The 27,693-nt window shown below is 46.9% G+C and overlaps 6 protein-coding genes across 6 annotated transcripts; 4 read left to right on the forward strand and 2 right to left on the reverse strand.

The window, feature by feature from the left end:
* Nucleotides 1-4,130: 4,130 nt before the first annotated feature.
* N7511_008524 (uncharacterized protein) lies at nucleotides 4,131-4,478 on the reverse strand (the record flags this gene model as incomplete). The annotated part of the gene is made up of 1 exon (XM_057130901.1): nucleotides 4,131-4,478. One exon carries the CDS (start codon nucleotides 4,476-4,478, stop codon nucleotides 4,131-4,133), a length of 348 nt encoding a protein of 115 aa, XP_056978889.1.
* Nucleotides 4,479-13,608: 9,130 nt separating this feature from the next.
* Nucleotides 13,609-14,994, forward strand: N7511_008525 (uncharacterized protein; the record flags this gene model as incomplete). The annotated part of the gene is made up of 1 exon (XM_057130902.1): nucleotides 13,609-14,994. One exon carries the CDS (start codon nucleotides 13,609-13,611, stop codon nucleotides 14,992-14,994), a length of 1,386 nt encoding a protein of 461 aa, XP_056978890.1.
* Nucleotides 14,995-15,417: 423 nt separating this feature from the next.
* Nucleotides 15,418-16,302, forward strand: N7511_008526 (uncharacterized protein; the record flags this gene model as incomplete). The annotated part of the gene is made up of 1 exon (XM_057130903.1): nucleotides 15,418-16,302. The coding sequence occupies one exon, from the start codon at nucleotides 15,418-15,420 to the stop codon at nucleotides 16,300-16,302; it is 885 nt and encodes a 294-aa protein (XP_056978891.1).
* Nucleotides 16,303-17,757: 1,455 nt separating this feature from the next.
* Nucleotides 17,758-19,774, forward strand: N7511_008527 (uncharacterized protein; the record flags this gene model as incomplete). The annotated part of the gene is made up of 3 exons (XM_057130904.1): nucleotides 17,758-17,974; nucleotides 18,539-19,056; nucleotides 19,133-19,774. 3 exons carry the CDS (start codon nucleotides 17,758-17,760, stop codon nucleotides 19,772-19,774), a joined length of 1,377 nt encoding a protein of 458 aa, XP_056978892.1.
* Nucleotides 19,775-22,344: 2,570 nt separating this feature from the next.
* On the forward strand, nucleotides 22,345-23,230 carry N7511_008528 (uncharacterized protein; the record flags this gene model as incomplete). Its single annotated transcript, XM_057130905.1, has 3 exons — nucleotides 22,345-22,529; nucleotides 22,616-22,960; nucleotides 23,014-23,230. The coding sequence occupies 3 exons, from the start codon at nucleotides 22,345-22,347 to the stop codon at nucleotides 23,204-23,206; spliced, it is 723 nt and encodes a 240-aa protein (XP_056978893.1). The 3' UTR covers nucleotides 23,207-23,230.
* A 2,653-nt stretch (nucleotides 23,231-25,883) lies between these two features.
* Nucleotides 25,884-27,561, reverse strand: N7511_008529 (transcription factor domain-containing protein; the record flags this gene model as incomplete). Its single annotated transcript, XM_057130906.1, has 4 exons — nucleotides 25,884-26,251; nucleotides 26,302-26,540; nucleotides 26,596-27,009; nucleotides 27,080-27,561. 4 exons carry the CDS (start codon nucleotides 27,559-27,561, stop codon nucleotides 25,884-25,886), a joined length of 1,503 nt encoding a protein of 500 aa, XP_056978894.1.
* Between the last annotated feature and the right edge of the window lie 132 nt (nucleotides 27,562-27,693).

Genomic DNA, 27,693 nt, shown 5'->3' on the forward strand with positions numbered 1-27,693 from the left:
CCTAAACCCTAAGCCCTAAACCCTAAGCCCTAAAACCCTAAAGGAACACACGATTCCAGAGACACCTACCGAAAGCCCTCGGAGCGCGAGCCGTCAACTAGAAAATGACGAAGAAGCAAACAAGCTTATGGCTAATCTCCTACGCGAGATTCGGGCCGAGAACCTGGACCAGCACCTCATTAGCGCTATTGAGGAAGGCGAAGACCTAGAAGGATGCCCATGCGAGAGTTCCACTTGCGCGTGTAGCGGATATGCACGATACCCGAAATATGGCAAAATGGCCATAATGGCATGTTACGACGAAACATGCGCTACCCACGGGTCCGGCAAGTTAGACTATGGCATCGAACCCAGACCACTACGGTGGATAAAGAAGCCAAAATGGAGAACCGAGTACCAAGGGATTTGGTACAACGGTAGACAAATCTACGATTACCAGAATCGGGAGATCGAGCAACTGGCCGCAACCACTAGATTCCATCTCAAAGTTGAAGTTGTACTTCCTATGGGGAAGGCCTAGACACTCATTGATTCCGGAGCCACCAATAACTTCATGAATCCACGGTTTGTACAGGCCAATGGGATAAGCACCATTCCATTGACCCACCCTATACCAGTATCCGGTCTAGACGGCAACACGCTAGGCCAAGGGATTACATATAGCACTTGCACTATGCCTATGTCCATTTACGGACACCCTAAGTTAATTCGATTCGGCATTGTCGAATTAGGGAACTACGATATGGTTCTAGGCATTCTATGGCTACAAAAGCACAACCCAAGCATCAACTAGCAGACTGAACGAATGACCTTCAGCAGATGCGCGTGCAAACGAGAATACGAGTTGTTCGAACAACGTCGTAAGGGACTAGGCGGAAAGGCAGCCAGTACCCCGAGCGCTTAGCAGAAGGATAGTAAGACTGAGAAAGGCCCACAGAGACCCCAAGGTGTGGTCAATAAGCCGATCAAGACGATCGCCCTAGATATTACAGAACAATCTCCGGATATGACTGATGACGAATTATCTCAGTATGTGATTGTTAAATATGAAAAGCTGTATGTAACCAGCGACGAACCACGGATTCTAGACGAATACCGCGAGTTCTAGGATATGTTCACCGCACCCACAGATGGAGTACTACTAGAGCATGGACCCTTTGACCACGAGATCAACACGATGGAAGGTACTGAACCTACTTTCAAACCCATCTATCAGTTATCGGAGAAGGAGTCGTAGACGCTCAAGGAATACATCGACGAGAACCTAAAGAAAGGTTATATCCGGGCTTCAAAATCGTCAGCCGGATACCCGATCATCTTCGTACCAAAGAAGGATGGGAGCCTTCGACTTTGTGTGGACTACCGACATTTAAATTCGATCACCAACAAAGATCGATACCCACTACCTTTGATCCACGAGATGCAGGATCGGATTGGCGGTGCCAAGTTCTTCTCGAAATACGATATCACTAATGCGTATCATCGAATCAGGATCAAACCAGGCCATGAATAGAAAACGGCATTCAGAACCAAGTTCGGACACTACGAATACAAGGTTATGCCTTTCGGCCTTACCAACGCACCAGCCACGTTTCAACGCTTCATATTCAAGGTACTAGAGGAGTATCTTGACATCTTCGTTGTTACGTATTTGGACGACATCTTAGTATTCTCCAAAACGCTCGAAGACCATATGAAACATAACAAATTGGTACTGCAGAAGCTACGAGAAGCAGCAGTCACCCTAAAACTCAAGAAGTGCGAGTTTCACGTCCAGGAAACGAGTTTCCTAGGATATCGCATCAGTCCCGACGGACTTAGGATAGAAGAAGACAAAGTTAAGAGCATCCAAGAATGGCCGACACCCAGGAGTGTCAAGGAAGTTCAGCAGTTTCTTAGATTGGCGAATTACTATCGAAAAATCATCGATGGCTACGTAGGAGTCGTATCAGGACTCTACAGGCTTACTAAGAGGGATCAGAAGTTCCAGTGGGATGACGCGGCAGAGAAGTCATTCAAGGATTTGAAGAACCTTTTCAGCCAAGGAACGATTGTCGCAACCTTCGATTACGACAAACCAATCATCATAGAAACCGATGCCTTAGACTACGCTCTTAGAGCTAGACTGACGCAACTAGGATCGGACGGGAAATATAGACCAGTAGGATTTTGGTCTAGAAAAATGATCCCCGCCGAGCTCAACTACGATGTACACGATAAGGAACTATTGGCTATAGTGTCAGCATTCCAAACTTGGAGAGTATATCTAGAAGGAGCGAAATATACCGTGACGGTCAAGAGTGACCATAAGAACCTTACGTTTTTCACGACAACGAAGGTTCTCACACGACGACAAGCGCGATAGGCTGAAACTCTTGCACAGTACGATTTTAGAATCGAACACTGCAAGGGAATAGAAAACAGCCAAGCGGACGCGTTAAGTAGAAGACTAGATTACGAGATCGGTACCAAGACAGCTGAACCTACTGTATTGAAACAAAACGAAGACGGAACTATCTCATATAACAAATAGATTCTGGCAGCCACCAGTGAACTTTAAGACGATGAATTCATTGAACAACTGAAAAAAGCGATTGAAGAAGATCAGTTGATTCAAGAAGTCCGAAAGAACCCGGACGACAATAGGGTCATCAATGAAGAAAACGGACTCGTGTATACGTATGGACTGCTATATATTCCGACAGCAACACTGAGGACGGAAATCATTCGAAGACATCACGATATGCCAACATATGGGCATATGGGTATTGAAAAAACCATGGAATAGATCACCAGAAACTACTATTTTCCCAATATATTGAGAAAAGTACGATTCTACATTCAACAGTGTGATACGTGTCAACGAAACAAACCGAGTCGACACTTACCCTATGGAGAGATGCAACTATCGGAGACACCATCCCAGCCGTGGGATTAGATCACCATTGACTTTATCACAAAACTGCCGGAGTCAGATAATTGCGATATGATTATGGTTGTCGTTGAGAGGGTCACTAAATACTTATATATGATCCCAACGTCTGAAACCATCACCGCTGAGCAGATAGCAAGCCTGCTTATTTAGTATGTGTTCTCGAACCACGGAATACCTAGCAAGATTACGTCCGACCGGGATAAACTGTTCACATCAAATATGTGGTAGTCATTTGCGGATCAAATGGGAATAGAGCTTAGACTCTCAACGGCCTACTATCCACAAACCAACGGACAAATAGAAAGAGTGAATCAGACCATCAAACAGTACTTGAGGTGCTATGTGAATTATCAATAGGACGACTAGGCATCACTGTTACCAATGGCTCAACTAGCGTACAACAACGCAGTTCACTCAACGACCGGTGAGACACCGTTTTTTGCGAATTACGGTTACTACCCAAGGATCATGGGAGATCCTATTAGCAAACGACCAACGGCAGAATCATCAAGGATTCTGGCCGGAGGACTCAAACAACTGCACCTATAGTTAGCCAGAGATATCGAATTCCTAGGATTGCGAATGAAAATGTACTACGACCGACAACACAAGGAGGGACCTGACCTAAAGAAGGGGGAAAAGGTTTATCTTTTACGCCGCAATATCAAAACCAAGCGACCTAGCAACAAATTGGATCACCTACGGCTAGGACTATTTGCGATCGAAGAAAAATTGGGACCAGTCAACTACCGCTTAAAGTTGCTAGAAAGCATGAAAAGACTCTATCCAGTGTTTCATATTTCGCTACTCGAACTAGCACCACAAAACGCCAAAACCGCTACAAACGTGCAAATCGAAATAGAAAGCGAAGATGAATATGAGGTCGAGGAAATCCTAGACGGACAAAAGATCAGTGGGAAACCCCACTACCTGGTGAAGTGGAAGGGATACGATACCTCGGAAAATATATGGGAACCTATCGAGAACCTGAGGGACTGCCCCCAGATGGTTCAACAATACGAGGATCAGGTGAAGGCAACCCGCCAACAGTACTTCCAGAGAAACCGGTCGCATCAACGGATATACCGTCCTAGAAAGATGCAGGGAGACTAGCTATCTCCGCTAGTATCTAATCAAAGTTCGGATTCTCGGCAGTAGCGGTAAGCTGCTCGAGATTAAGAGCAGAAGGAGTAGCCTACTCTAGGGACGATTGTTGTTCATCGAGAATTTTGAGCAGCTCAGTATCATGTTTTGACATTTTGAAACCACGTTCCTTTAAGAACTTTTGTTGTTTTCGCAAACGCGTATGGCGCGCAAGTGTTTTATTGATCTTGTTTTGAATTTCAGCCAAACGATCTTGAACCAGTTTTAGTTCAGGTTCCAAGAGCTCCAACTCGTCATCAGCGGCGGAAAGACTATCCGCAATTTTCTGTTCTGCAGACTTCAACAGATCCCATTCGTTATTGGTGTGGAACTCTCGTTTACACACCCGACTAGCACGAGTGCACGACGCACATTTGGAGTACTTATCGGTGCGATCCATCATATAGTCAATACCAGCGTCGCGACAGTGGTTGCACGGGGTGGAAGTGACCAGACTATTGAGCTCGATGTAATCGGCTTAACGGTTATGGATAACGGTCGAGGAACAAGGGGATTTTGTAGGACACTTAGGAAAAAAGTTAGCTTTGCGTTTGGGCATGGCGAGGACGTATTATTTGAGAAAGAAAAGAGAAACTCACCACTCGACCGGGGGGACCGCAGATTTATGAGTCTCGAGGACGAAACTCCTAGGGAGGGGGAGGTGATGTTACGGACATACCAGGCACTAATCAATATAGGGCCGCAACTTGTTGATGGGCGGTCATGAACCAGTCGATCGACCGACCCACCGGATCACGTGACAAGCGAGCAGGGAGATACGATTGGACGAACAAGGTAGGCGCCTTTTTCGGCCCTTGATTTACCATCACCCAGATTATACCACAACGCTGAGTGACGGTAAGAGAAAGGCCACTTTCGGCCCCCGACTCACCGTCTCCGTGATTACCGCAATAACCAATGACATGATCATCACGTGATCATACAAGTAGTAGAACAGTCGACAGTCGTCGAGTAGAACAGTTCTACTGTTCTACTTTCTACTCATCTACAGGAAGAACTCGGGATATATATAGGACCTCATATATCTAGTTTAGTTCTTCGTGTTCAATCCAACATTGTTACTTGTGTCTACTATTCAGAAACCTTTGTGACTCGTATAACTTGATTATAACTTGACAACACCACGGGAAGGCCTATATCTCGGTATAGACTAACTCGGCGCTCTACTTGGCATCGCTCCTCGATACCCTCGAAAGGACTTAGCCCGTATAAGGCCTATTAGGCAACGGTACAGTTGAGAGACAGATCGTTGAGGTTGGAAGTCAGCAAGACAAGGCAAGTATAACCCAGAGAATCTTCTAACATAGCGACGACCCGGAAGCAAGTGCGTAACAACAAGGCAAGTATAACCTAGGGAATCTTCTAACATAGCGACGACCTAGAAGCAAGTGCGTAACAGTACGTTTATTCTAGAGATCGGAGAGGGGGTCCTAGGATATTTCTCCCTAGGCAAAAGTGTTGAGAAGCCGTGCGTTACAGCGACTAAGCTAGCGTACCTCTATATCTTAGTCATATACTAAGACCGCTATTGCTCCCTCGAGAATACGTTAGACGCTTTCGCAAATAATAAAAAGTAAAGCCTCCTAGTCCTATCGTGGTATTCGATAGCTAGGACTAAGATCTTTGACCTCGAGCCCTTTAAGGTAGATATAGATACCGGCCCGCTTTATAAAGGGAGTGACCTCGGATATATAGCGCGCTGCGGCGATAGACTTCCGCGATAATTGAGAGAGACTCTTCTAGTATCGGCCTATGATCTATTTCTATATATCGCCGGTAAGAGCTGACGAAGGGGGTATCTCGGAACTAGATGGTGGTATATAAGTAGGAGCGTTAGTATGCCGATATATATATTAAGGGTTGGAGGTCGGAATCTAGTCGGTAAGAACTATAGCAAAGTACTATTAGCTTTGTTTCTAGAGAAAGAGCGTCTATATAAAGGCCTTATACCATAGAATCGCCCCCTACTACGCGACCTACCACTAATAATACTTATTATAATATTGGCGGATCCGGTCCTTACTAGTAGAGCGAACGTCGCAATCGGGGAAGTGGTAGATAAACCCGAGTACGGTCGGCAACCCGCGAATCTTATAAATCCTATCTTGAGGCTAGATAACTCTAGTGCTATATTGTGCTACGTAAGCTAATTCTCGTACGGACTCGATGGTTTGCCGCTATTGACTCTTAATATAATATTTGTTACGAAGATAGCGAGAGAGACTGGTTCGAATATAGTAGGAACTATAGGTTATATATAGGACTACCCTAAGTTCCGGTAGCACTTATAGATACGACGGCAAGGGGTTATTAGTCTTAATTTTAGGCTCCGTGGCAGAATTTATATGATCGTGATTAGATTGTGACATTATAGAATCTAGTAAAAATAGTAGATGGTATAGATATATAAATTTAATTAGAAGTAGAATAGTGGATATTAGTATAATTATAGGTTCCCCTAAATGTCACCGTACGCTAGTCTGTTTATGGATTAATATGATAACACTGGTTAGAAATGTGAGCAATCCGATATTGTAAGATATTAAGGTACTGTAGTGATAGTATACAACTGCTTAATATAGGGTATTATATACTTAGAAAGGATAGGACCTAAATCTGTATTAACTTGGTACTAATATAATTCCTTAGTATTCTACTTGGATTGTGGTTAGAAATATATTTGAGTTAGGTGGTTCTAAGTATAGTCGGAAGGCTAGACATTCTACAGTCGGAAATAGCAGTCTTAAATAAAACCACTCAAATTTGAATACGGCGATTGCAAAACTTGCAGAGTTAGAATTAAGATTGTTGTGATTTCTATGCAGCCTTCAGAAAGTAAAAATAGTATGTGAGTGATAGGAGGAGAGTTCTGAATAACAGTGTCCGTTTTCCTGAATAACAGTGTACGCTAGTCGGTTTTCAGCCTAGCTCCCGCTCTCTTAACTATGGAGGGGTTTAGAATTACACTATAGTTCAACGTAGAATAGTTATAGGAACCCTCGAACTGACATAGCGTTTGTGAATACAGTGCTAGATATACTACCTATCTTGCATTTCCTCGAACCCCACCCTTATACAAGGGTTATATAAGCCTCTACGGTAGATTGAATTACTCCTCTACTATATTCGCTAATATCATCCCCGATAATAGTATAACCGAAACTCACTTATGGAGGAGTATAAGTCCCCTTTACCTTGGCATTTCGCCGCTCATCTGCTGTAGCATACACTCTACCACCGCAATTGCATTCGAACTCCGTTCCCCAAACATCCGCCGCTCACCCCCGAGCCATAGCATATATTCCACCTTATCTCCCTTCACTTCACTCCCCCCAAGTCTATCTAGGAATTCTGCAGCCTATCTATTCTTCTGAAACACTGCCCAATATAGCGGTAATACTAAATCAGGGAATTCGCATCCCCCTCGCCACCGCTGGTCGTAGATCCTTTGGGGCTAGAAGCACTGATAGCAACTACTATATCCGCTGAACCACCCCCCGCGGCTCTTCCCGTGCCTGTTGGCCTTTTTCTTCGAATCAAAGTAACGATACCGCTACTTATTCCCACACTGCTCCATCGAGTATCGTGTGTGGCCCTCCTGTCCGGATGCCACCCGCGGGAGATGGTAACAAATCATATATACCCCCCGCCATAACTCAATTCCCTTTTAGTAGTCAGCAAGCCCCTATGCCTGCTGCCGGATCTGGCCCCGGAGTAAATCTCGTCCACACTCGAGATCCTGGAGATTATCTTCCTCTCGACCCTAATCGTGTCGCCCGTCTATTACTTGGGAGGTAGGTTGCTCCCCGGCCCGGTTGCAATTATCGCACATGGCTGCCCTAGGCCGACATACCATTCCCCCGTCGTCCAGATACTGCGACAGTTCGTAAGCCCGGCATCTCGTAGTGCCGATATACCCGTCGAGCGCGCGATCTCTATCCCCAGCCTTCATAGGCCGTATGTCCTTTCGAGGTTTCCATCTAGTCGGGACGAGCACGACGGATCGCCCCCCTTGACCATCGCGCCCAGCCCGGCCGACCTCTTGCGTAAAGTCGATCAGCGTCTATAGGACCCCAACGTGAACCACCTACCGCACTCGGGGGTAATCGATTCCTATCCCAAATGCAGAGGTAGCCACGATATACGGCGGCTTGCTATCCCGCCACTGCTAGAGGACTGCCGCCTTGTCCTCGGTGCTACCAGAAGCAGAATAATAGACGGGCGCCCGGATAAGCTGGGCAACCTCTTCGGCCATATCCTTAGCGTAGCAGTAGATAATCATACGCTCGCTACTTCCGAGAAGCCCAATACCCTGCTGAATCCCCGGCACCGCAAACTCTCGTACCAAGTCCTACTTTGGGGGACATATGCTAACTTGGTAGTATATGTCTTGCCGCGTCGTCGGGCCCCGGACCATACGTGCTCCGCGAAGTAATATGGCTTCTTCAAACTCCGGTACCCTACTAGGTGGCATCGTTCCGGTAAGAAATACTATCTGGCACGTAAGCTCCCGGATCCTGGGGAGCAAGGCTATCGTAGGTCGGTATTCCACGGTAGTCAGGATCATATGGCACTTATCGAAAACGACGCGGTCCAGTTCATTCGCAATATACAATCGGTGGAGAAACTCTCGAAATCGTGGTCGAACCGCCTGTTCAACCGAGGCCACGATCAAGGGATAGGAGTGTAATCGACTAGGGACAGATCCCGGACCCCAGATATGAGCCTCGATCCCGGCCTCCGCGCACCGCCGTTGGATCTCCGTCTTCAACACCACAAGCGGTAAAATAAGGATCGTGGTACCGGCCGTAGGTAACTAGCAAGGAAGTAGGTAGAGTAAGCTCTTTCCCTCGCTGGTTCGTAGAACCGTTAGTACCTGGCTAGAACCTGCCAAGATGTGTTCTATCGCCTGTCGTTGTTTAGGGGAGCGGTACTCAGCATCCGCACCGTACATCCGCTGAAGAATCTCTTGGGCCTCGTCCATTCGCTATACTCGTCGATTCCGGGTGGGAGCCTTCCGCCGTGCAATACGCTGGATGATCGGGGACTCGGTATCCACCTCCTAGGGTCTCTTAGACGGTGTACTAAATCCACTGCCAGTAGTCCGACGACTCCCACTAGGGGTATTGCTGGGCTGACAGCGCTCGCTTCGTGGCCCTTTAGCTACCTCCTATTCCTACGCGGTCGTGGCCTGGAAGCGTTGCGGGGTGGCGGAAGCCGGCTGAAAATTGATAGGGTTACGAACGAACCGATGCTAGACTTGACTAATGTGCCGAAACTCTTGCAGCCCAGCATCGGTAAGCCTACCACGGAAGTTCACTGTTCCTCTATAGGCCCGATTTCCCGTACGCGGCGTATGGCTGGCCTGCCAGTGAAGCGTATCGGATATGCTCCCCTAGACCGTATCCGTCTTATCACCATCCTCTCCGGCCGCTTCTTCGATTAGCAGATTTGTATCTATATCCGCGAATTTCCGCCGTGCAATACCGACTGTGATCTGCCGCCAAGCTTTGATATGGATATGCTTCCCTAGGACTAGCTTACCGGCCTCGATAATGACCTGGGTCATGGTATTAGTAGGCCACGGGTCAGTGCCCTGAGACTAGAGATAGTCGGACGGCTTGGGTCCCCCGGTCTCCTGCTGGAGGAACTCTCGGAAGGGATTCACGATGGCAAGATATTGCGTGATAAGCTGCCTAACCTCGGGTAGTAGGAATCGGACAGGCTAGCGGGAGGCGTTGGTCTGATTCCGTGACTTATAGTAGCTAAGGATGAAAAGCATCTATCCATCGTGGAGGAAGAGATCGCGCGTGGTCAACGTGGTGTTCCGCCACCGAAGGCCAATAAACTCAGTACGACGTCCTTGCTGCCCTGAACCGAGAAAGAACGGGACTATAACCACCCGGAGAAACTGCTAGACAGCGTTCTCGTACTGCTAAGTCGCATCGGCGGACACAACCTAATGACCCTCGGCATTCTACGACTAGAATGTGTGGAATAGGGTAGGCGTCCTACCAACCCGAGTGATTAGCTAGTCCTTAACCGGGTCCAGATGGCACGTATTGCGCGAATCGGTGATAAATGACTGGCCTAGCGCAGTGGCGTCCCAATTATCGACTAGCTTATCATACGCGATAGTCGGGATCTCCGATGCTAGGCTAGAGCGCCCACTGAGACAAAGCTCAACCTCGAGAATCCGCCGGGCCTCTGCAATCCGCTGAAAGATGATCTCGCGGATATCGGAGAGGTGAAAGACTATATCTGACCAGACCAGAGTCTAACCATCGGCATACTAGCGGATCTAGGCCGGGGGGACCTCGGTCTAACTGATACGGAACCCGAGCAGTCGGTTCTCGAGCAGCTCCGATAGAGGACCGTCGGTATCGTTCAACAACCATTCGTCCCGGATCGCAATAATCATAGTACTTATCTCCGCATCCTTACCCTCTACCGTCTCTACCAACACAGACGCAAGGATGACTATCTGACAGTCGTAGATCAACTGCGATAGTATAGATATATAGTTCCCAATCGCGAGCCATGCTCCTTGCGTAGGGCTCTAGAAGCGAACCACGGCATAGGAAACAAGGACTAAATCAAACTTTCGACGAGAAACCGGGTACTAGATGATAGCAAGGCTGAATTGAAGTACGGCATGATCTAGCCGGGCGCGCAGATCCTCCCTATACGGACTATCGACCTCAGACCCACTAAGATCCACAATCTGACTTACGATCTCGGTTACTTCGACCCATACCTCAAGCTACCGCGTACTAGCTTGAAAGAGATTGTCCCGGAGTTGCTGCTGCTCTACGACGCGCTCCCAGTAGCATACCAGCTGCTACCAGGTAGTGATATATCTCTGTCGCGTACGTTCATTCTAGAGATCGGAGAGGGGGTCCTAGGATGTTTCTCCCCAGGCAAAAGTGTTGAGAAGCCGTGCGTTACGGCGACTAAGCTGGCGTACCTCTATATCTTGGTCATATACCAAGACCGCCATTGCTCCCTCGAGAACACGTTGGACGCTTTCGCAAATAACAAAAAGTAAAGCCTCCTGGTCCTGTCGTGGTGTTCGATAGCTAGGACCAAGATCTTTGACCTCGAGCCCTTCAAGGTGGATATGGATACCGGCCCGCTTCATAAAGGGAGTGACCTCGGATATATGGCGCGCTGCGGCGATGGACTTCCGCGATGATTGAGAGAGACTCTTCTGGTATCGGCCTATGATCTGTTTCCATGTATCGCCGGTGAGAGCTGACGAAGGGGGTGTCTCGGAACTAGATGGTGGTACATAAGTAGGAGCGTTGGTATGCCGATATATATATTGAGGGTTGGAGGTCGGAATCTGGTCGGTAAGAACCACAGCAAAGTACTGTTGGCTTTGTTTCTAGAGAAAGAGCGTCTGCATAAAGGCCTTATGCCATGGAATCGCCCCCTGCTGCGCGACCTACCACTGATGATGCTTATTATAATGTTGGCGGATCCGGTCCTTGCTAGTAGAGCGAACGTCGCAATCGGGGAAGTGGTAGATGAACCCGAGCACGGTCGGCAACCCGCGAATCTCACAAATCCTATCTTGAGGCTAGATGACTCCAGTACTGTATTGTGCCACGCAAGCTAATTCTCGTACGGACTCGATGGTTTGCCGCTGTTGACTCTCAATATGATGTTTGTCACGAAGATGGCGAGAGAGACTGGTTCGAATATAGCAGGAACCATGGGTTATACATAGGACTACCCTAAGTTCCGGTAGCACTTGCAGATACGACGGCAAGGGGTTATCAGTCTTAATTTCAGGCTCCGTGGCAGAATTTATATGATCGTGATTAGATTGTGACATTGTAGAATCTAGTAAAAATAGTAGATGGTATGGATATATAAAATTTAATTAGAAGTAGAATGGTGGATATTAGTATGATTATGGGTTCCCCTGAATGTCACCGTACGCTAGTCTGTTTATGGATTAATGTGATAACACTGGTTAGAAATGTGAGCAATCCGATATTGTAAGACATTAAGGCACTGTAGTGATAGTATACAACTGCTTAATACAGGGTATCATATACTCAGAAAGGATAGGACCTGAATCTATATTAACTTGGTACTAATATAATTCCTTAGTATTCTACTTGGATTGTGGTCAGAAATATATTTGAGTTGGGTGGTTGTAAGTATAGTCGGAAGGCTAGACATTCTACAGTCGGAAATAGCAGTCTTGAATAAAACCACTCAAATTTGAATACGGCGATTGCAAAACTTGCAGAGTTAGAATTAAGATTGTTGTGATTTCCATGCAGCCTTCAGAAAGTAAAAATAGTATGTGAGTGATAGGAGGAGAGTTCTGAATAACAGTGTCCGTTTTCCTGAATAACAGTGTACGCTAGTCGGTTTTCAGCCTAGCTCCCGCTCTCTTAACTATGGAGGGGTTCAGAATTACACTGTAGTTCAACGTAGAATAGTTATAGGTCGTACCAGTCATCATTCCTACTTGCATCGTAGCCTTTTAATAGATGCTAGGTAAAAAAGTTGATATTCTCTTGCTGATAGGAGATATATATCTCGTAAGTGGAAGAATGAAGTGGATTGAAGTGAATGCTTAATATTGAACACGGGGTGAATAAGGTTATAAGTGGTTTTAAGAATGAATAGGAATCGTATAAACCCCCTAAATTATTCCCTACCCCTCCTAATCCTTGTAGACTAGATAATCGAGGTTATGCAATTCGTCTAAAACCCTAATATGACGCCTCAGGCTCCGGTCGCAACCCCAACTAGCCTTGTTGGCCGCACCCCATCAAAACGATCTCCGATTTTCAACCACGAATTACTCACTAACTATATGACTGCGTAATCTAAAATTGAAATGGGGGATATTTTACTACGTCCATTATAACTTCCCAAGTTTTCAGATTGATCGGACGTCAAATTAAACCTGCAGTCTGGCGTCGAAAAAGAACCTGCAGTCTGGGTAACGCCAAGCTTTTGCTCCCATAGTTAAGGAAAAACCCTAACCTGTAGTCTGCCAGACTGCACCACCCCCCGTGGGATAGGTCATACAATTCGTCGAAAACCCTAAGTGACGCCTTAGGCTCCGGTCGCAACCCTAAGTAGCCTAGTTGGCGGCACCCCATCAAAACTATCTCCGATTTTCAATCGCGAATTACTTAAGAACTATTTGACTACGTGATCTAAAAGTGAAATGGGGGGTATTTAACTACGTCTTTTATAACTTCCTAAATTTTCAGCCCGATCGGAGCGAGAAAAGCAGCTGCAGTCAGGTCGAGAAAGTTTACTTGCAGTCAGCCTCGTGCCAAGCTTTTTCTCCCATAGTTAAGGAAAAACCCTCACCTGCAGTCAGGCTGACTGCACCACCCCCCGTGGGATAGGGCCATCTGCTTGTTAACGGGCAGGCTTTTGGTAAGCTCCCGGCTGAAATACGGGATTCCGAGCTACTCAACGAACTTTTCGGTAACCAAAGGCTAGTAGCCTTTCCCTCAAACTTACCCGGAATGACCTACATGCTTGCAAATAAGAAAGAAGGACATCATGTGCACCTCGGGTACCGACAGCGTAAGCTGGTGATCCGGGCCTTAAAGCTGGACCGGGTACTAGAGCTTGTTCCTCGTCAGATATTTGGCAGTGACCTTCAGATGGATCTGCCTAGTTCTTGGACCGAGAGGTGTGTTCACTGGATTGACATTGATTCCAAAATCCTGGAGATTCGCCGCCATCCACGGATCTGGAAAAAGAGTAGTTCGACCTTAGACTTCACCAGTCGAAGAGCGCAACATCGACAAGCCTTTCTGGTTGACCCACATAGCAGACTATTCCAAACTGTGGCCCAAATTTTCCATCACTTTGAAGAACCCCATATGTTAACGGTCATACAACCTTTCCATGGAAGCTTATGCGTGGAGTTAAAGCGCATGGACCTCACATTCCATGTCAACCGGAAACGGCTCTTGCAGTGTCAACAATTATTCGCAGAGGTAGATCCAGACCAGGACCCAGGGACTGTCTACAGGCTCCGGAGCATGATTGTGCTTCGAAACGTATTCAACCGATTGCAAAGAAGTGTAATCACCACCATGGGTAACATACAGTACCAACGCCATGACATGCATGTGCTCGTATTTATCGAGAACACCGGATCCTATGCAAGATATTCAATCGATGACGTGCTTCGACGGCTGATAAGTCCACCGCAGCCTCGTCTTCTCTACCACAAAGCGCAATTACATGCTTTCACTTCCTGTTTCATTCAAGATCCCCTTACAGGTCGTACAGGAACCGAGGAGGCTCTCAGTTCTCTACAATCAGGGCTCTATAAACCTTGGGCTCCTTTGAGTGCTGGAACTATCGATATACTTCTCAAGATCTCGAGTCTGACTCCCCAGAGAGAGTATTATCTAAAGACCCAAAAGCTTCAGCAATCTGCACACTGGGATCCCGACCTCACCATATCTATTCAAAATGATTCCTACGAGCCGGAGGTAAGTGGCCTTATATTTAAGTCCGAACAGCTTGCGCTATTCCACTTTGATGCTGCCAATCCAAATGTGGCCCCTCGATCTGCAGAGTCTCATCTTCAGGAACGGTCCCGTTGGCGACGATCCCTTTTCGAGCGAAATGGGACTCCCAATATATCCCTTGATCCCCCACAGGATGCTCTGTACATTGCTCGGGATCGCTGGCGTATCTCTAAACGTACTTCCAACGTGCGCGAAATTGTATTTTTGCTGCACCGGCGACCATCGAAGCTCCGAACAATAGAAAATCTGATCAAAATATTACGAAATTCGCCTATCATCGGCGGATATACTAGCTCGCTATCAGGATCGCTACAAGAGTGCCTGAGCATTGATTTGGCTCTTGAATGGGGCAGCTTGGTCTAGCTGTGCCGGGAATGCCGAACGGACAACATTGCAAAGATTTTGTTCCAGCTAGGTCTAAGGGCATTCGGGAAAGGAGTCAACATGACAGTACTAAGAGCTATCGTGTCATTCGCTCTCTTAGACGATCTCCAAGTTCTTGCCTATCCTCCATTCTCCTCCTTTACCAACATTCGAGCGGGCGAAAAGCCGTCCGCGGATAATATTTTGATTCATATCATACCGTTCTGTAGGCCCTATCAAGGTTTGCGAGGGAAGAGATCAAGGATCATTTCCAAGAAAGCGCAAAAAGATGCAAAAGAGCAATATGATCTTACGTGTACTCATGAGTGCCAGGAGTTTGCTAATCACCTTGTAAAGCAATGGCCGAGCTCTGCACCCTCGCTTGATGGCTTTCATTTGACCTATATAGAACTCGAAAAGGCGATGGAGGCAATTTCATTGGAATGGATTCGGATGTACAAAAACTTGCAGTTGTCGGATCACATCAAAGAAGTTCAGGCAGTGCTTAACGACCATTGGGCACACGTGAATGACGTGGCACCTGAACACGTCCTCTTAGCGTATCAAGAACAGGATGATCAACCGATGCTGGACTTCGCAATACCCAATGCGAGTCAGCTATTGCAGAAGCCCGGCTCTAGACTGATGCTACGTTATGATCTCAGCTCTCTCGAACGTTGGATGGATGGTAAGTTGGCCGTTCCGGCACAGATTCCACTAGAGCAGGAGACTTATACAACACCCGAGGTTGCAGAGTTGGAGCACATCATATCGAGTTTTGTTCCTTCAAGTTGTCTAGTCAGATCTAGGTACGGCGGCGATCTTAGAGAAAGCATCTCCGCTCTGAAGAGAGCGCAATCAAAGACTGTTGCGGCCGTGAAAATGCTTGATCTTGATTTTGTGGAAGAAGTCAAGTGGTATAATGGCGAAATCAAGAGGGCTCGTATGACTGTGGACCGCCACTTCTGTCAAATTACAGAATCACTGGCGCGCGGTGAACTGGGCTATTCATGGTTGGAGGCCGGCAACCTTTGGCCTGTGCTGACGCCAACGTCTATTTTAGAGCAACTTCGGTCAACATCTCAGTGTGTCTTTGGCTCGGGCATGAAGGGCGCGCTACTCGACTACGGGATGGAGGTTGTGAAGTTGCAGCAATTGATTCGAATGAAGGAAGCCTTAGGGAAACGGGACAATGGAAAGCTTTGTGAAGAGTACACCAACTGGAGAGGTGGAAATTGGAGTCCCTCTATATACCCAGATTGGCTTCTATTAGAGATCGACTCTAACATGAAAATCCGTCCTGAATAAGTCATAGTGGCTCAAGAGATAATTGCGCCCCGTTCTGGCTCCAACTCGGTCCTTTAGATGAATATGGGCCAAGGTAAAACTTCAATGATTATACCGATGGTTGCCTGCTTATTGGCAGATACCCAAATGCTGACTAGGGTCATTGTTCCCCGGGCCCTGTTATCACAAACAGCGTAGGTCCTCCAGGCCCGGCTAGGAGGGATGCTGAGCAAAGAGATCACGCACGTTCCCTTTTCCCGGAGGACACCAACTTCACCAAGCCACGTCGAGGCATGTCGTAAGCTATATGAGGATATACTTCATGGGGCAGGCGTAATTCTGGAGATTCCTGAAAATATATTGTCCTTCCGCCTTAGTGGGCTCCAGCGACTTTCAGACTTCAAGTTCACTGAGGCTGCCTACATGATTGAGGCTCAGCGCTGGAAGGATCGGGTTTGTCGTGATGTCCTTGATGAATGCGACGTCACCTTAGCAGTTAAAACCTAGTTGGTTTACCCAGGTGGCTCACAACTCGCATTGGATGGAAATCCAGATCGTTGGGAAGTAATTATGACAGTCCTGAACCTGGTAGCGCGGGAACTCCCAGGTTTGGCTCGAAATTTTCCCAGAAGCGTTGATATCGTGGAGCGAAAGAATGAAGGGTTCCTAATTGCCCATTTCCTCAAACTTGATGTTGAACTTGAGCTGGTTCGGAAGCTAGTCGAAATAACTTGTAGCGGGCAGACGTGGATACTCCTATCTCATGTCTGTCCGCGCCAAACTCGCGAGAACCTGCGCTCTATCATATCCTGCTAAGATGTTGAAGCACGGACAGTCAAATCCTTTTTCGAAGATATACCGGACAATCCCAAGGTTCGAAAGATTGTGTATCTGCTACGAGGGCTATTTGCCCACGGCATTCTTCTTCTCGCCCTGAAGAAAAGATGGAATGTTCAATATGGACTTCACCCGGACCGCTATCCAATAGCGGTTCTGTTTCATGCCAAAGGGGTGCCTTCAGACCAAGCTGAATGGGGTCACCCAGATGTTTCAATACTATTGACTTGCCTCGCTTTCTACCACCAGGGTCTAAGCGAGGGCCAACTTCGACAGAGCCTGCAGGCTGTGTTGAGCTCCGATGATCCTGCTATGGAGTATGATCGGTGGATACAGTCCTCGGTCACTCTACCTGATCGTCTGCGCCATTGGAATCTTATCAACATGGATGATAAAGAGCAATTAAGTGAAATCTGGCGCCATTTACGCTGGATTACCACGGTCATAAACCACTACCTCAGGCGTTTCGTTTTCCCAGCACATGCGCAGCAATTCTAAGTCAAGCTTTAAGCATCCGGATGGGATGTTCCACTCTTCTAGACCCGCTCCATCTCGTCAAAACTGGGAGAGTTCAAATGTCCCGGTCTCACCACTGGGTTTAGCGGTATAAATGATAACCGCCGGCTACTTCCCCTCACAATGCAACAGCATGATCTCCCTGCACTATTGCATACCAATGCCGAGGTTCTCACCTACTTCTTGCATGCGAGAAATCGGCAGTATATCCAAGCAATCGACCTGGCCGGCAAGCGTTTGTCGGAAGTAGGACTTTTGCGCCGTCTCAAAGACAACAAAATCCGCGTTCTTCTTGACGCCGGTGCGTTCATACTCGAAATGGACAATCAAACCCTGGTCCGTACATGGCTGTAGGAAGACGACCAGGCGTAGGCCGCGGTGTATTTTGGGGCAGACAACAAACCATGGGTACAATACCAGACCGGTAAGACAATTCCTCTTCTTGCGACCCCCTTCGCCGATAATATAAAGAACTGTCTAGTGTATTTAGATGAGGCTCATACTCGGGGTACCGATCTCAAGTTACCACAAGACGCGAGGGGCGCTTTGACGCTTAGTCTGAACCAGACAAAGGATCATACCGTCCAAGGTATCATCTACATCTAATGATTACCCATCTAACACACATGACTGACTCCTTGTGCAGCTGCGATGAGATTGCGACAATTGAGCACAACCCAGTCTGTCACGTTTTTTGCTCCGTCAGAGGTCCACCAGAGTATCCAGGACGTTTGCGACAAGAGAGTAGGAGAAGACCTGAATCCGGCTGACGTTATAAATTGGCTTCTTGATCAGACTTGTGTCACCAACAGACAGTTAAATTCCCTGTATCTTTGGCAGGGTAATGACTTTTGTTACCGAATGCAGGCCGCTGCGACCTTTAACGACTTCCTCTCGAATATAGATCACCGGAAAGCATATTTGAAGTACTTGCAGCAGCTAGAGCAGCGAACCTTGGAGCAGCTGTATGGACCCCGTATATTGAGAGGTGATGAGATCGCATCTCAATTGGAGGGCAATCTTCAACTTTTTGGTAAGCTCAGAAGGTTTGTGGACATCCTTGAGGACAAGTACCATCCATCCACCTCAGACAGGGAGTCTGTGCTACCTTCTGCATTGGAAGAAGTAGAGCAACAACGCGAGGTTGCCAATGAGGTTGAGCAGGAACGAGAGCTTCAGCGACCAAGTTTTATTCATGCTCTAGAGTTTCCAGGATTGCATCAGGTGATCCAAGATTTCGTTGAAACCGGCTTCCTCAGTGGCGACGACGTCTGTCCGCAAGCTTGCACTGTCATAACATCAACTCGGCTCTGGAAGAAACAGATGATTGAAACCTTTTCATTGATATCCCACGTCTTCTTATCGCCTGAATTTGCTAGGACTGTTCGACTGGGTACTGAACATGAGTCTGATAACTTTATTGTAAGCTCTGGGCCCACTGCAAGCATCTGATAGCAGCAGAGGCTTCGTCGCTTTTTACTAACATTACACTCTTCAGCGTCCTGTGAACTGGGTTCTTTTAAGCATGCGTTCGGATGTCGCCCTGGTCATTATACCAGAAGAAGCAGAGTTGGTCATTCCTATATTACGCGAACAGGCAGACCCGCCTACGCACCTGCTCCTATATGCGGCGCCCTTCACGAAACGGATGCTTCATTTCAACCGCCTAGACTACTACTCACTTCCTCGTCTACCTATCAAATGGAGTCCACCGTCTTGGCTCCCATTCGAACTTGGGATTTTAGCCGGGAGGTTTTATTTGGCATTTGCGGAATGCCAAGATTTTCAGCATCGAATCCATGCTAGCTCTGGCCGCACAAGTGAAAGTGACCGACTCCCGAAAAGCACTTCAATCGAGGTGGAAAGTATTTTATCCTTCCTACAGGAGTGGCTGAACTTACGTCGCCCGGGGCAAGATATTTCCCATACGCCAATGGGATACATCTGCCAGGGTCTCACACTCCGCAGTGACCATCACTTCTTCGCAAGCCCTGCGGAGGCCGAAATAAGTGCTATTGTGAATGGCGATATGGTTTATGCGCCTTGTCTCCTGTACGACGATGAAGAATCAGACAGTGTAAGCGATGGAGAAGTCACAATTGTGGACCAAATAGTGGAGGAAAAGAATGAATCAGACTAGACCTCTTGTGGGCGTACTCTTGGTAGAGTTGGACTGATGGGTCTTTGTTGACGTATGAGGGAGCGTTTTAATACGAGCAATTCGAAGAACAACGGCGGTTGAATTGAGAGAGCTCACCTGTCTTGAACTATGGTCCCTAAGGATCAGCTGTTCTGAGCCTTTTCAATGGCTGCAGCGGTTCAAATTCAGCTGCTGAAATGTCAATGACTGTTGAAACATCGAACCGATGGAAAACTTCTCTTTGGAGCTTTCTGCGAAACCCGAATTAGGTCGAGAGTCGATTTGGATTGAATCCGTGACTGAGCCCGTAGGCCCTCTATTTTAATATTCTATGCTAAGGCTTTGACGGCTTCCAGTCGATTTTTGTTTGGCTTTCTCATGACACAACGCCTCCGGCAGTCATCTGACCATAAATCACGACCTAAATATTGAATTCGACTATCCGAGAATTAAATTGGGCCTCTGAATCTCAAATTTTTTGCACGTCAATATACGTCCTCCTGGTTCAACAGGTTCCTTTATCGCTACCATGATTTCTCATTCCAGGATTGTTCTCCTGAGCGGCTGGGCGACACTTTGGGCAGTCACTTTCGAGTTCCATTGCTTTGGGCTTGGTTCCCTCTTCACATATTTCACCTGTATCGCGATATAGCTGTGGGAGACATCGATGTATCGACTTCTCCTTGTAGGGGCATCCTTTTCTTTTGGAACATCCCCACTTATAGGTGATCTCCTTACACATTTTAGGCCACTATTCAATCCACACTATATGTTAGTCAGGTGGCTATTGTAAAAAATAAGGCATTGCAAACCTCTTTCGCCTTGGATGTCCAGATGAAAAGCAAGTAATTGCTTGGATAAACTAGTAAGACATTCATCAGTATAAGACTTATTACCAAGCTCGAGGATGTTTTACCTTGCTCTGTGGGAAGAAAAATTCCGAATGCTTTCTCTAGAAATCCCGATGAGAATAGCTGTCTATTCATATTAAGCCCCGAGGCTTATAGTGAGTATCGATAATGATCTAGCGCTCTCGGGGCAGTAACACGTTTTCCACTTATCTTCTTTACGTTTACAATAGCTAAGCATACTAGGAATCAAATAGTCCAATTTTACTTTTGTAACCAGTGTACAGTATGCCTCTTATCAGACACTCCTCGACGACCTTCATTGTATCAACGCTCATGTTGCTGCATGTACGCTATGCGAGAAAGGGAAGGTCGACTGCCTTTTCACGAAAAGGCAGTCGATCTTTTCTTTTTTCGAATAGCGGTTACGTCGATCGTACCAGTAATGACAGCGTACCAATATGGCAGCATTGGCTGTTGATGACTGCTGACTTTTGTCGCGCTGTAGAGCTAGTCTGTCATGTGGTGGATGCTGGCTTCGCGTTTGAGTGGCTAGCCAAGCAACCTAACAGGTCTCAATTCGCTCTTCGTACGGTAGACTTATCATGCATCTCTTGCCACATGAAGTTGCCGCCTCCATGTCTAGCGCCACGGTAAAAAATCACGTGGTATACTGCTTGGGTTATTTTGGGCGCGAGAGATGCTTCGTCTCTTTCCTGTTGGTCATCTACGGCTTGAAATACTCTCTATATTTTTAATATGACAATTTCGAGCTCTAATCTACTTGAATGGCTTACTCAATGATGTGAAGTCAACTCACAAGAACCATAGGATCGTGACCTGGTAGAACTTTTACGTGGTTTGCCCAAACTGCAGCCCCAAGTTATACAGAGATATGGTGCGCTCCTATTCAGAATAGCTGATGCTATGTTTTAATTTATCTCATTTACTATGGTGTTTTGGGTGTCCAGCTCGGCTAGGTGCCCAGCTCGTATGGGAATTACGTTACGTTTTCTTTTGCGCTATGAGTTGATGTAAGCAGCCGATAGCTGGATTAGTAAGGTGTGACTTTTTGAAGGCGTCAGGTTCAAATTGTATCCCGTACAGGGAATCTCCCTCGTCGATACCAATTTATGAATAAAACAACATTCTTCCTTCAATTTGCATCTGCGTAATTGATTTGCACCAATATCCAAGCTCAACAAGGCGGGTATCTGAAAATAAGAACATCTTCGGATGTATGGATGACCGAATTTGTAACACATCTGAAAAAACATTTGCTTCAGCCAGATCCTCCACGTTGAGCAGAGGTGTCAGAAACGCTTCTTTGTCTAAACGCTCGTTCGGATACCGCGCCAGCATGTGAATAGCCAGGCCTGGACATCTGTGGAGTTCGGTGAATTGTTGAAGCCAACTCTTCCGTGCCTCTGGTTGGTGTTTGTCCCACTGCTTTTTGAAGGATTTCATTCCACTTCCACTTTCCCTTAGGATTTTCCACATATCGAGGATCTCATTCGCAACCTTGCTGACGCTCAGCCTGAATGTACTCATAGGTACCTTTCGAAAAGCATTAACGTTGATGATGTCATTAGTCCGAGCGCTAGCCCCACCCGCTCTGCCAGCTGACGTAGACTTAGGTGCTGCCGGCGCTTATAAAATCTAAGAACGACAATGTATCGCAAGGTGAGAGTCGCAAGATAAAATATACTCTGTACAGTTCAAATGTTTGATTTCGAGTTAGCGAATAAAGTCCAGCATCTGATTATACAACCCGCAGACCTGCGACTGAATCCACCAGAGAGCTATCTCTACGTTCAAGATGGGCTGATTATTTCCTGCGGCTTTCTCTACGTTCTGTGCTATTTATTCTGCACATTCCGCGCATATAAAGACCAGCGAGTCCCTGGGTCGAGCTATGGCAGTGTCCAGTATCTGTAATGCCCACCCCCATATGTTAATCGCATCGTATAACACCCACTAACAACCCAACCAGATGCCTAACAATGGCCTACGAATTCTTCTTCGCCTTCACCACCACATCTACAACCGTAGAGCGAGTAGGCTTTCTCGCCTGGTTCATCCACGACTTTGGCTACGTCGCAGTCATCCTTAAGCACGTCCATCGCGCAGAGCACCGACCCCGACTGATTCGGAACATGCTCATCGGTCTCCTCCTGGGTATAGCCGGCTTGAAATGGCTAACGACCCTCTACCCAGATGATCGCGAACAAGTCACAGCGTACTGGACGGGTATTCTCCTTCAACTTCCCATCGGCTGGGTCTGTTTGCATTCGTTGTATGCGGAGGAGGGGACGAGGGGGCATTCGTTGGAGATGTGGTGGGTTTCACTTTTGGTTTACCACAGCGTCAAGGTATAGCCAATAGATGCAGGATAACTCGATATTTAGGCTGCTATCTAGCCTACGGGGTGTTTCTCTGGCGATACTTGAATGTGCCCCAGAATTGGGAATATGTTGCCTCGCCATGGAGTATTGCCACTATGGTCTTGACTTTGCTTCCGGAGACGATATATCCGTTTTGCTATGTTTGGGTGTATAATGTGCAGAAGGTCAAGGGTGAATAGACGAATTTTCGCATTTATATAGGAATCGAGTGGAATACTAAGGCAGCAATACGCACGATTAGACTGCGGCAAATCCGCAAACCCGGATGCCGTTTCCCATCCGCATCCGCAAGATATCCTTGGATGTCTCATTACTATCCACACTAGCATAAATCTCGCTATTTTACCTCAAAATAGACTCTCATGTGACCCTATCCCACGGGGTGCAGTCTGGCAGACTGCAGGCTAGGATTTTCCCTTGACTAACGTAATCGGTAAGCAAGCTGGCCATGTAAGCGAGCTGGCCACCCATCTAAACCCATCAATTTTAAACTTATATATCTTAACCAGAACGCCATTCAATTCAATAAGCTAAACTTGAGACCTATAAGGACAGGCGTTTCTCTTATGATCTAGATTTCCACATTCTCCACACTTCGGTAAGGCCCTCGTACGTGGCTGTAAAGGTGCCGGAACCTGGTTTGCTTCGCGGGATACTTGCGCTAAATTCGCCTGCTCCGGCTGCGATATTAGGGTAGAGGCCTCTAGAACTGTAAGACCTTCCTAAGAAGCTATCTGCCTTATAGATCTAGTCTTTTTCCGCTTCTTCTTCTCATTTTTAGCGCGTGAATCGCTTACTTCTTTCTGAAGGAGAGCTGCCGATTGCATTGAGATTTGACAGGCTTTCAAAATCTGGTTTATCGCAGAATTTAGCGGACTCAGAGGGCTTTTTGAGCGTTGCTTTAATAATGCTTTTATCGAGGAAGCCTGTTTTTATAATTGGATATAGTTCGAGGGCGTTTTTGGCTCCCACTCGCTGTCTCGGCTCGAGGGGGGGGTCGGCGTACGAAGGCAAGTATCAAGCTTCGAGAGTACCCGATCAGGGTTATAAGGCACTAAACCAGCGGCGGCAAAGCTATTCTTAATAGTCTCCGGTTTAAACGTCTTAATTCGTGCAGTCGGATAGGCTTCGAGGAAGTCTAGTTTATCAATATGATTTTTTCCGACCCGTATTTTTGACTCAATAAGCCGACTATACGCGCGTTTTAACACCGCAAAACAGCCAATATCAAGAGGCTGTAAAAGATGGGACGAATACGGAGGTATACAAATTGCGATAATATTGTTATCCTCGCAAGTTTTGTCAAATTGTGGAGTTAAATGACTCCCGTGGCCATCAAGTATCAACAGTCTATACTTCCCTTTCGTACGCGAAGAAGTAGACGGAATAAAGAGCTTTTTAAGCCATTGAAGTCCAATTTCATCAGACGTCTATCCATTCGGACTAAGTTCGAGTCTCCAATCATTCGGAAGGCCGTCGAACCAAGATTCGATAAAGACTTTACCTTTAAAAATCACGTAGGGCGGAAGCGCCCACCCCAACGCGTTTATACACTCAATAGTAGTCACCCACGTACGGTCTCTAGGCTGTAAAAGTGATCTCCGACCGTAGAATTCCTTTCTCGTAACAACCTTTACAGTCGCAATCAAGCCCATTGCAAAACCGGTCTCATCAAAGTTATAGATATCGTCAGGATCGATACCGTACGTTAAGATTGTCTTTTGAACGAGAGAAAACCATTCAGAAATAGCCTTCGGGTCTTCGCATTTAGCTCGCTGATAATCGTAGCGTCTCGAGAAACGGGAGGAAAGAAGAGGATACCGTTTAACGAAGTTATAAACCCATTTCTCGCCGACCAAAAGAGGTAGGTTAGATCCACGCGCCGTAAGTAGTAGATTTGCCATTTCTCTAACAGTAGAGGGCCGAGGGGCTGCTCCGCGTGAATTCATAGAGATAATCCATTTCTGGAGTGATTCCTCTTCGATTTCCGTCAATTTAAGGTTCTTTGCGCGAGAAAAAGCGCGGTTTTGAACCCCATTTAGGCGTGTTGCAAGAGTTGAACGCGGTACGTTAAATTGGCGCGCTGCTTCACGAATTGAAGTGATTTCTTGCTTCTGAATAGCTTGAATAGCGAATGAGATTCTACCATCTTGCTCCGTACGTTTTTGAGACGATTGAGTACGAATTGGTGGCATGGTGGGTGGTTGAATTGAGAGGGGTCTAATTAATTGACGCGTTTTGGCTGGGTGGCCAGCTCGCTTACATGGCCAGCTTGCTTACCGATTACGTTATCGTACCTTCGCTCAGTCGTCAACATTCCCCTACTTGCATCGTAACTTTTAACAAGGGCCGTGTGTCCATTTTGTGCCTGTGAGAGTCACCTTCGATCAGGGTGATATATTTTTCAAGCTTGCGGAACGCGTGGTGCAAGAACAGCATGCGAGAGGTCTTCCACATCAGACGACAGGGTTCGGCAATATCGTGGACCCACGCATGACGCAATTCGGGTTTAAGGCCCACTATCTGGCAGTCCATGATCGACCTACTACAAGTTTCAATGGAAGCCAAAGCCGGCTCGACTTCTGCGAGCTTCCAGCAGGCTATCATACGGGAGAGATGGAGATCATGGCCAGGCCGGCAGGCGAGTCACTCCATATCACTGTGACGAGAGGAACGACATGCTGAGCGACGTACTGGACAGGCTTTGTACGCTGCTACATCGATTTTCTGAGGGGCGGCTAATGGTACAACGTAGATGAGGGCTTCTAGATATTTCGTCAAGGAGCGAAGATAACGTCAATGAGAGACTTGTGTACATAGTATTTCCTGTTCATTTGCAACTTGTGGTCCGAGACACTAAAAAAGATTACTCGGGACGCTGTTCAACCAAGACATATCTTGGAGGTCAGGAGGCTCAAAGCTGTCCAAGAAGGCTGCATTCATGCCTTCTCCAAATGACATCTCATGCAATGTAGTCGCCGAGTCAATCGATAATTCTGGACGAGGTGTTTGGCTGGCAGGTTGCAGTCCCTCGGACACAACTTGTTCATAGAGAATCTCAAGAGCAGCAACACAGCGTCGAGCAGACGTGCTATATTCTTCATACTTGCGTAGAATTTCAAGTGCACAGTTCCAGGACCGTGTAACAGAATCTTCTGTCACTTCAGCAACAATAGAAGAGCACAGGCGAGCAGCAATTAAGACTGTAGCAGATGTATAAACATCTATGGAAGTTAGGATAGAATGAGAAAGAGTGGAAAATACTCATACGAACAGAGAATGTTGTACCACCAGGCTGGAAGCGGGCCACCGGTTCCATCTACAGGAACGTTATTGTAGATCAGCTTGATTGATTCCTGTGCGGCCTTGACACATATTATAGAGCACTGAAGCGCGACACGGTGGGGGAGCGAGTCGTCCATTGATATCAACGGATCGGGCGATGAGCTGTCTCGGACGGCACAATATTTGGACAAAGTCGGTCGAAAAAGCAACATACGAACGTGTAAAAACCTACAGCAACCAGTCAGCAGAGGGTTCTGGGAAGGCAGTGAAGGTATTCTCCGACCTTGCGCGTAAGACAATGCTTTGGCGGCAGAAAATGGGATTTTCGGGATGTAAAGAGGAACCTCGACACAAATGAGGAGGAAGGCTTCTTGTCCATCGCATTAGAGAACGATCGAGCTCGAAGATGGTTCTATCACTTTCACTGGCAAGGTTGTTGAAATAGAAATCATGTATATCATCTGAGCCTTCATCTGTCAAAGGCTTATAAAGACTTAATAAAACGTCATTCATGATCTCGTAAAGCTCCAGTGTCTTTCCAAAGAATGTCATGAGGGAGGGGAGGTTCGATGGCTGGGATACTTCCACATTTGATCCAGGGGGGATGTATTCTTCATCCACGGCAGCTGGAAGAGGGACTGCACCACTGGAGGTCTTCGAGATCATGGCAGGACGGCCAAATGTCATAGATATGACCCTAGAAGAAGCCACAGTTAGGACTAGCGCAAAATCTGATAATCATCGAGTGTGAATGAGATATTACTTACCTATCCATCAAAATACACCCGTGCCATATTTTGCGCGCCAATTGCCGTTCTCGAAAGGTTTTGAGGCGGTTAATAGTTTGAGGAAGATGCAGTCCTAAGCTTTGCGCGTTGCGAATCGCAAGCCCAGTGACAATCCAGCATTGGTGTGCAGAATCAGTGCTTTGCAAATATTGAGCCATAAGCAGCAAGCATTGGATCATACCCGTGGATCCAGTGTCCCACAAGTTAAATTGAAATAGGCCCTTAGCCCGGGAGAAGAAAACATCTGCCGATGTTTCTCGCTCTGTCGGAGGGACGAAATCAGCCAACTGACTGGCCAGAGCGAAAACAACATTTAGAGTGCACATTAGCATGTTTTCATCATCCTCGGGACTATCACCCCTCCAAATCTTTTGATACTCTTCCTTCGTTTCGTTGGGGATCAGAAAGGGGTATAATGGAAAGACATAATCCCAGTACACCTGCATAAGGTTGTCTGCCATTTTTCTTGGTGGTAACACATAGTTTGCCCCTGAGCATTGTGGTTGCTCGGTTCTTCTTGAAATGGTGCTTGATGGAATGACTGTATGGCGCTGTAAAGATCCCTGATTGGGAGACAATACTCTCTTGTCAAC

This window comes from Penicillium nucicola, assembly GCF_028828085.1.
Source record: "Penicillium nucicola strain IBT 29836 chromosome Unknown utg000010l, whole genome shotgun sequence".
Classification (NCBI taxonomy): Eukaryota; Fungi; Ascomycota; class Eurotiomycetes; order Eurotiales; family Aspergillaceae; genus Penicillium; species Penicillium nucicola.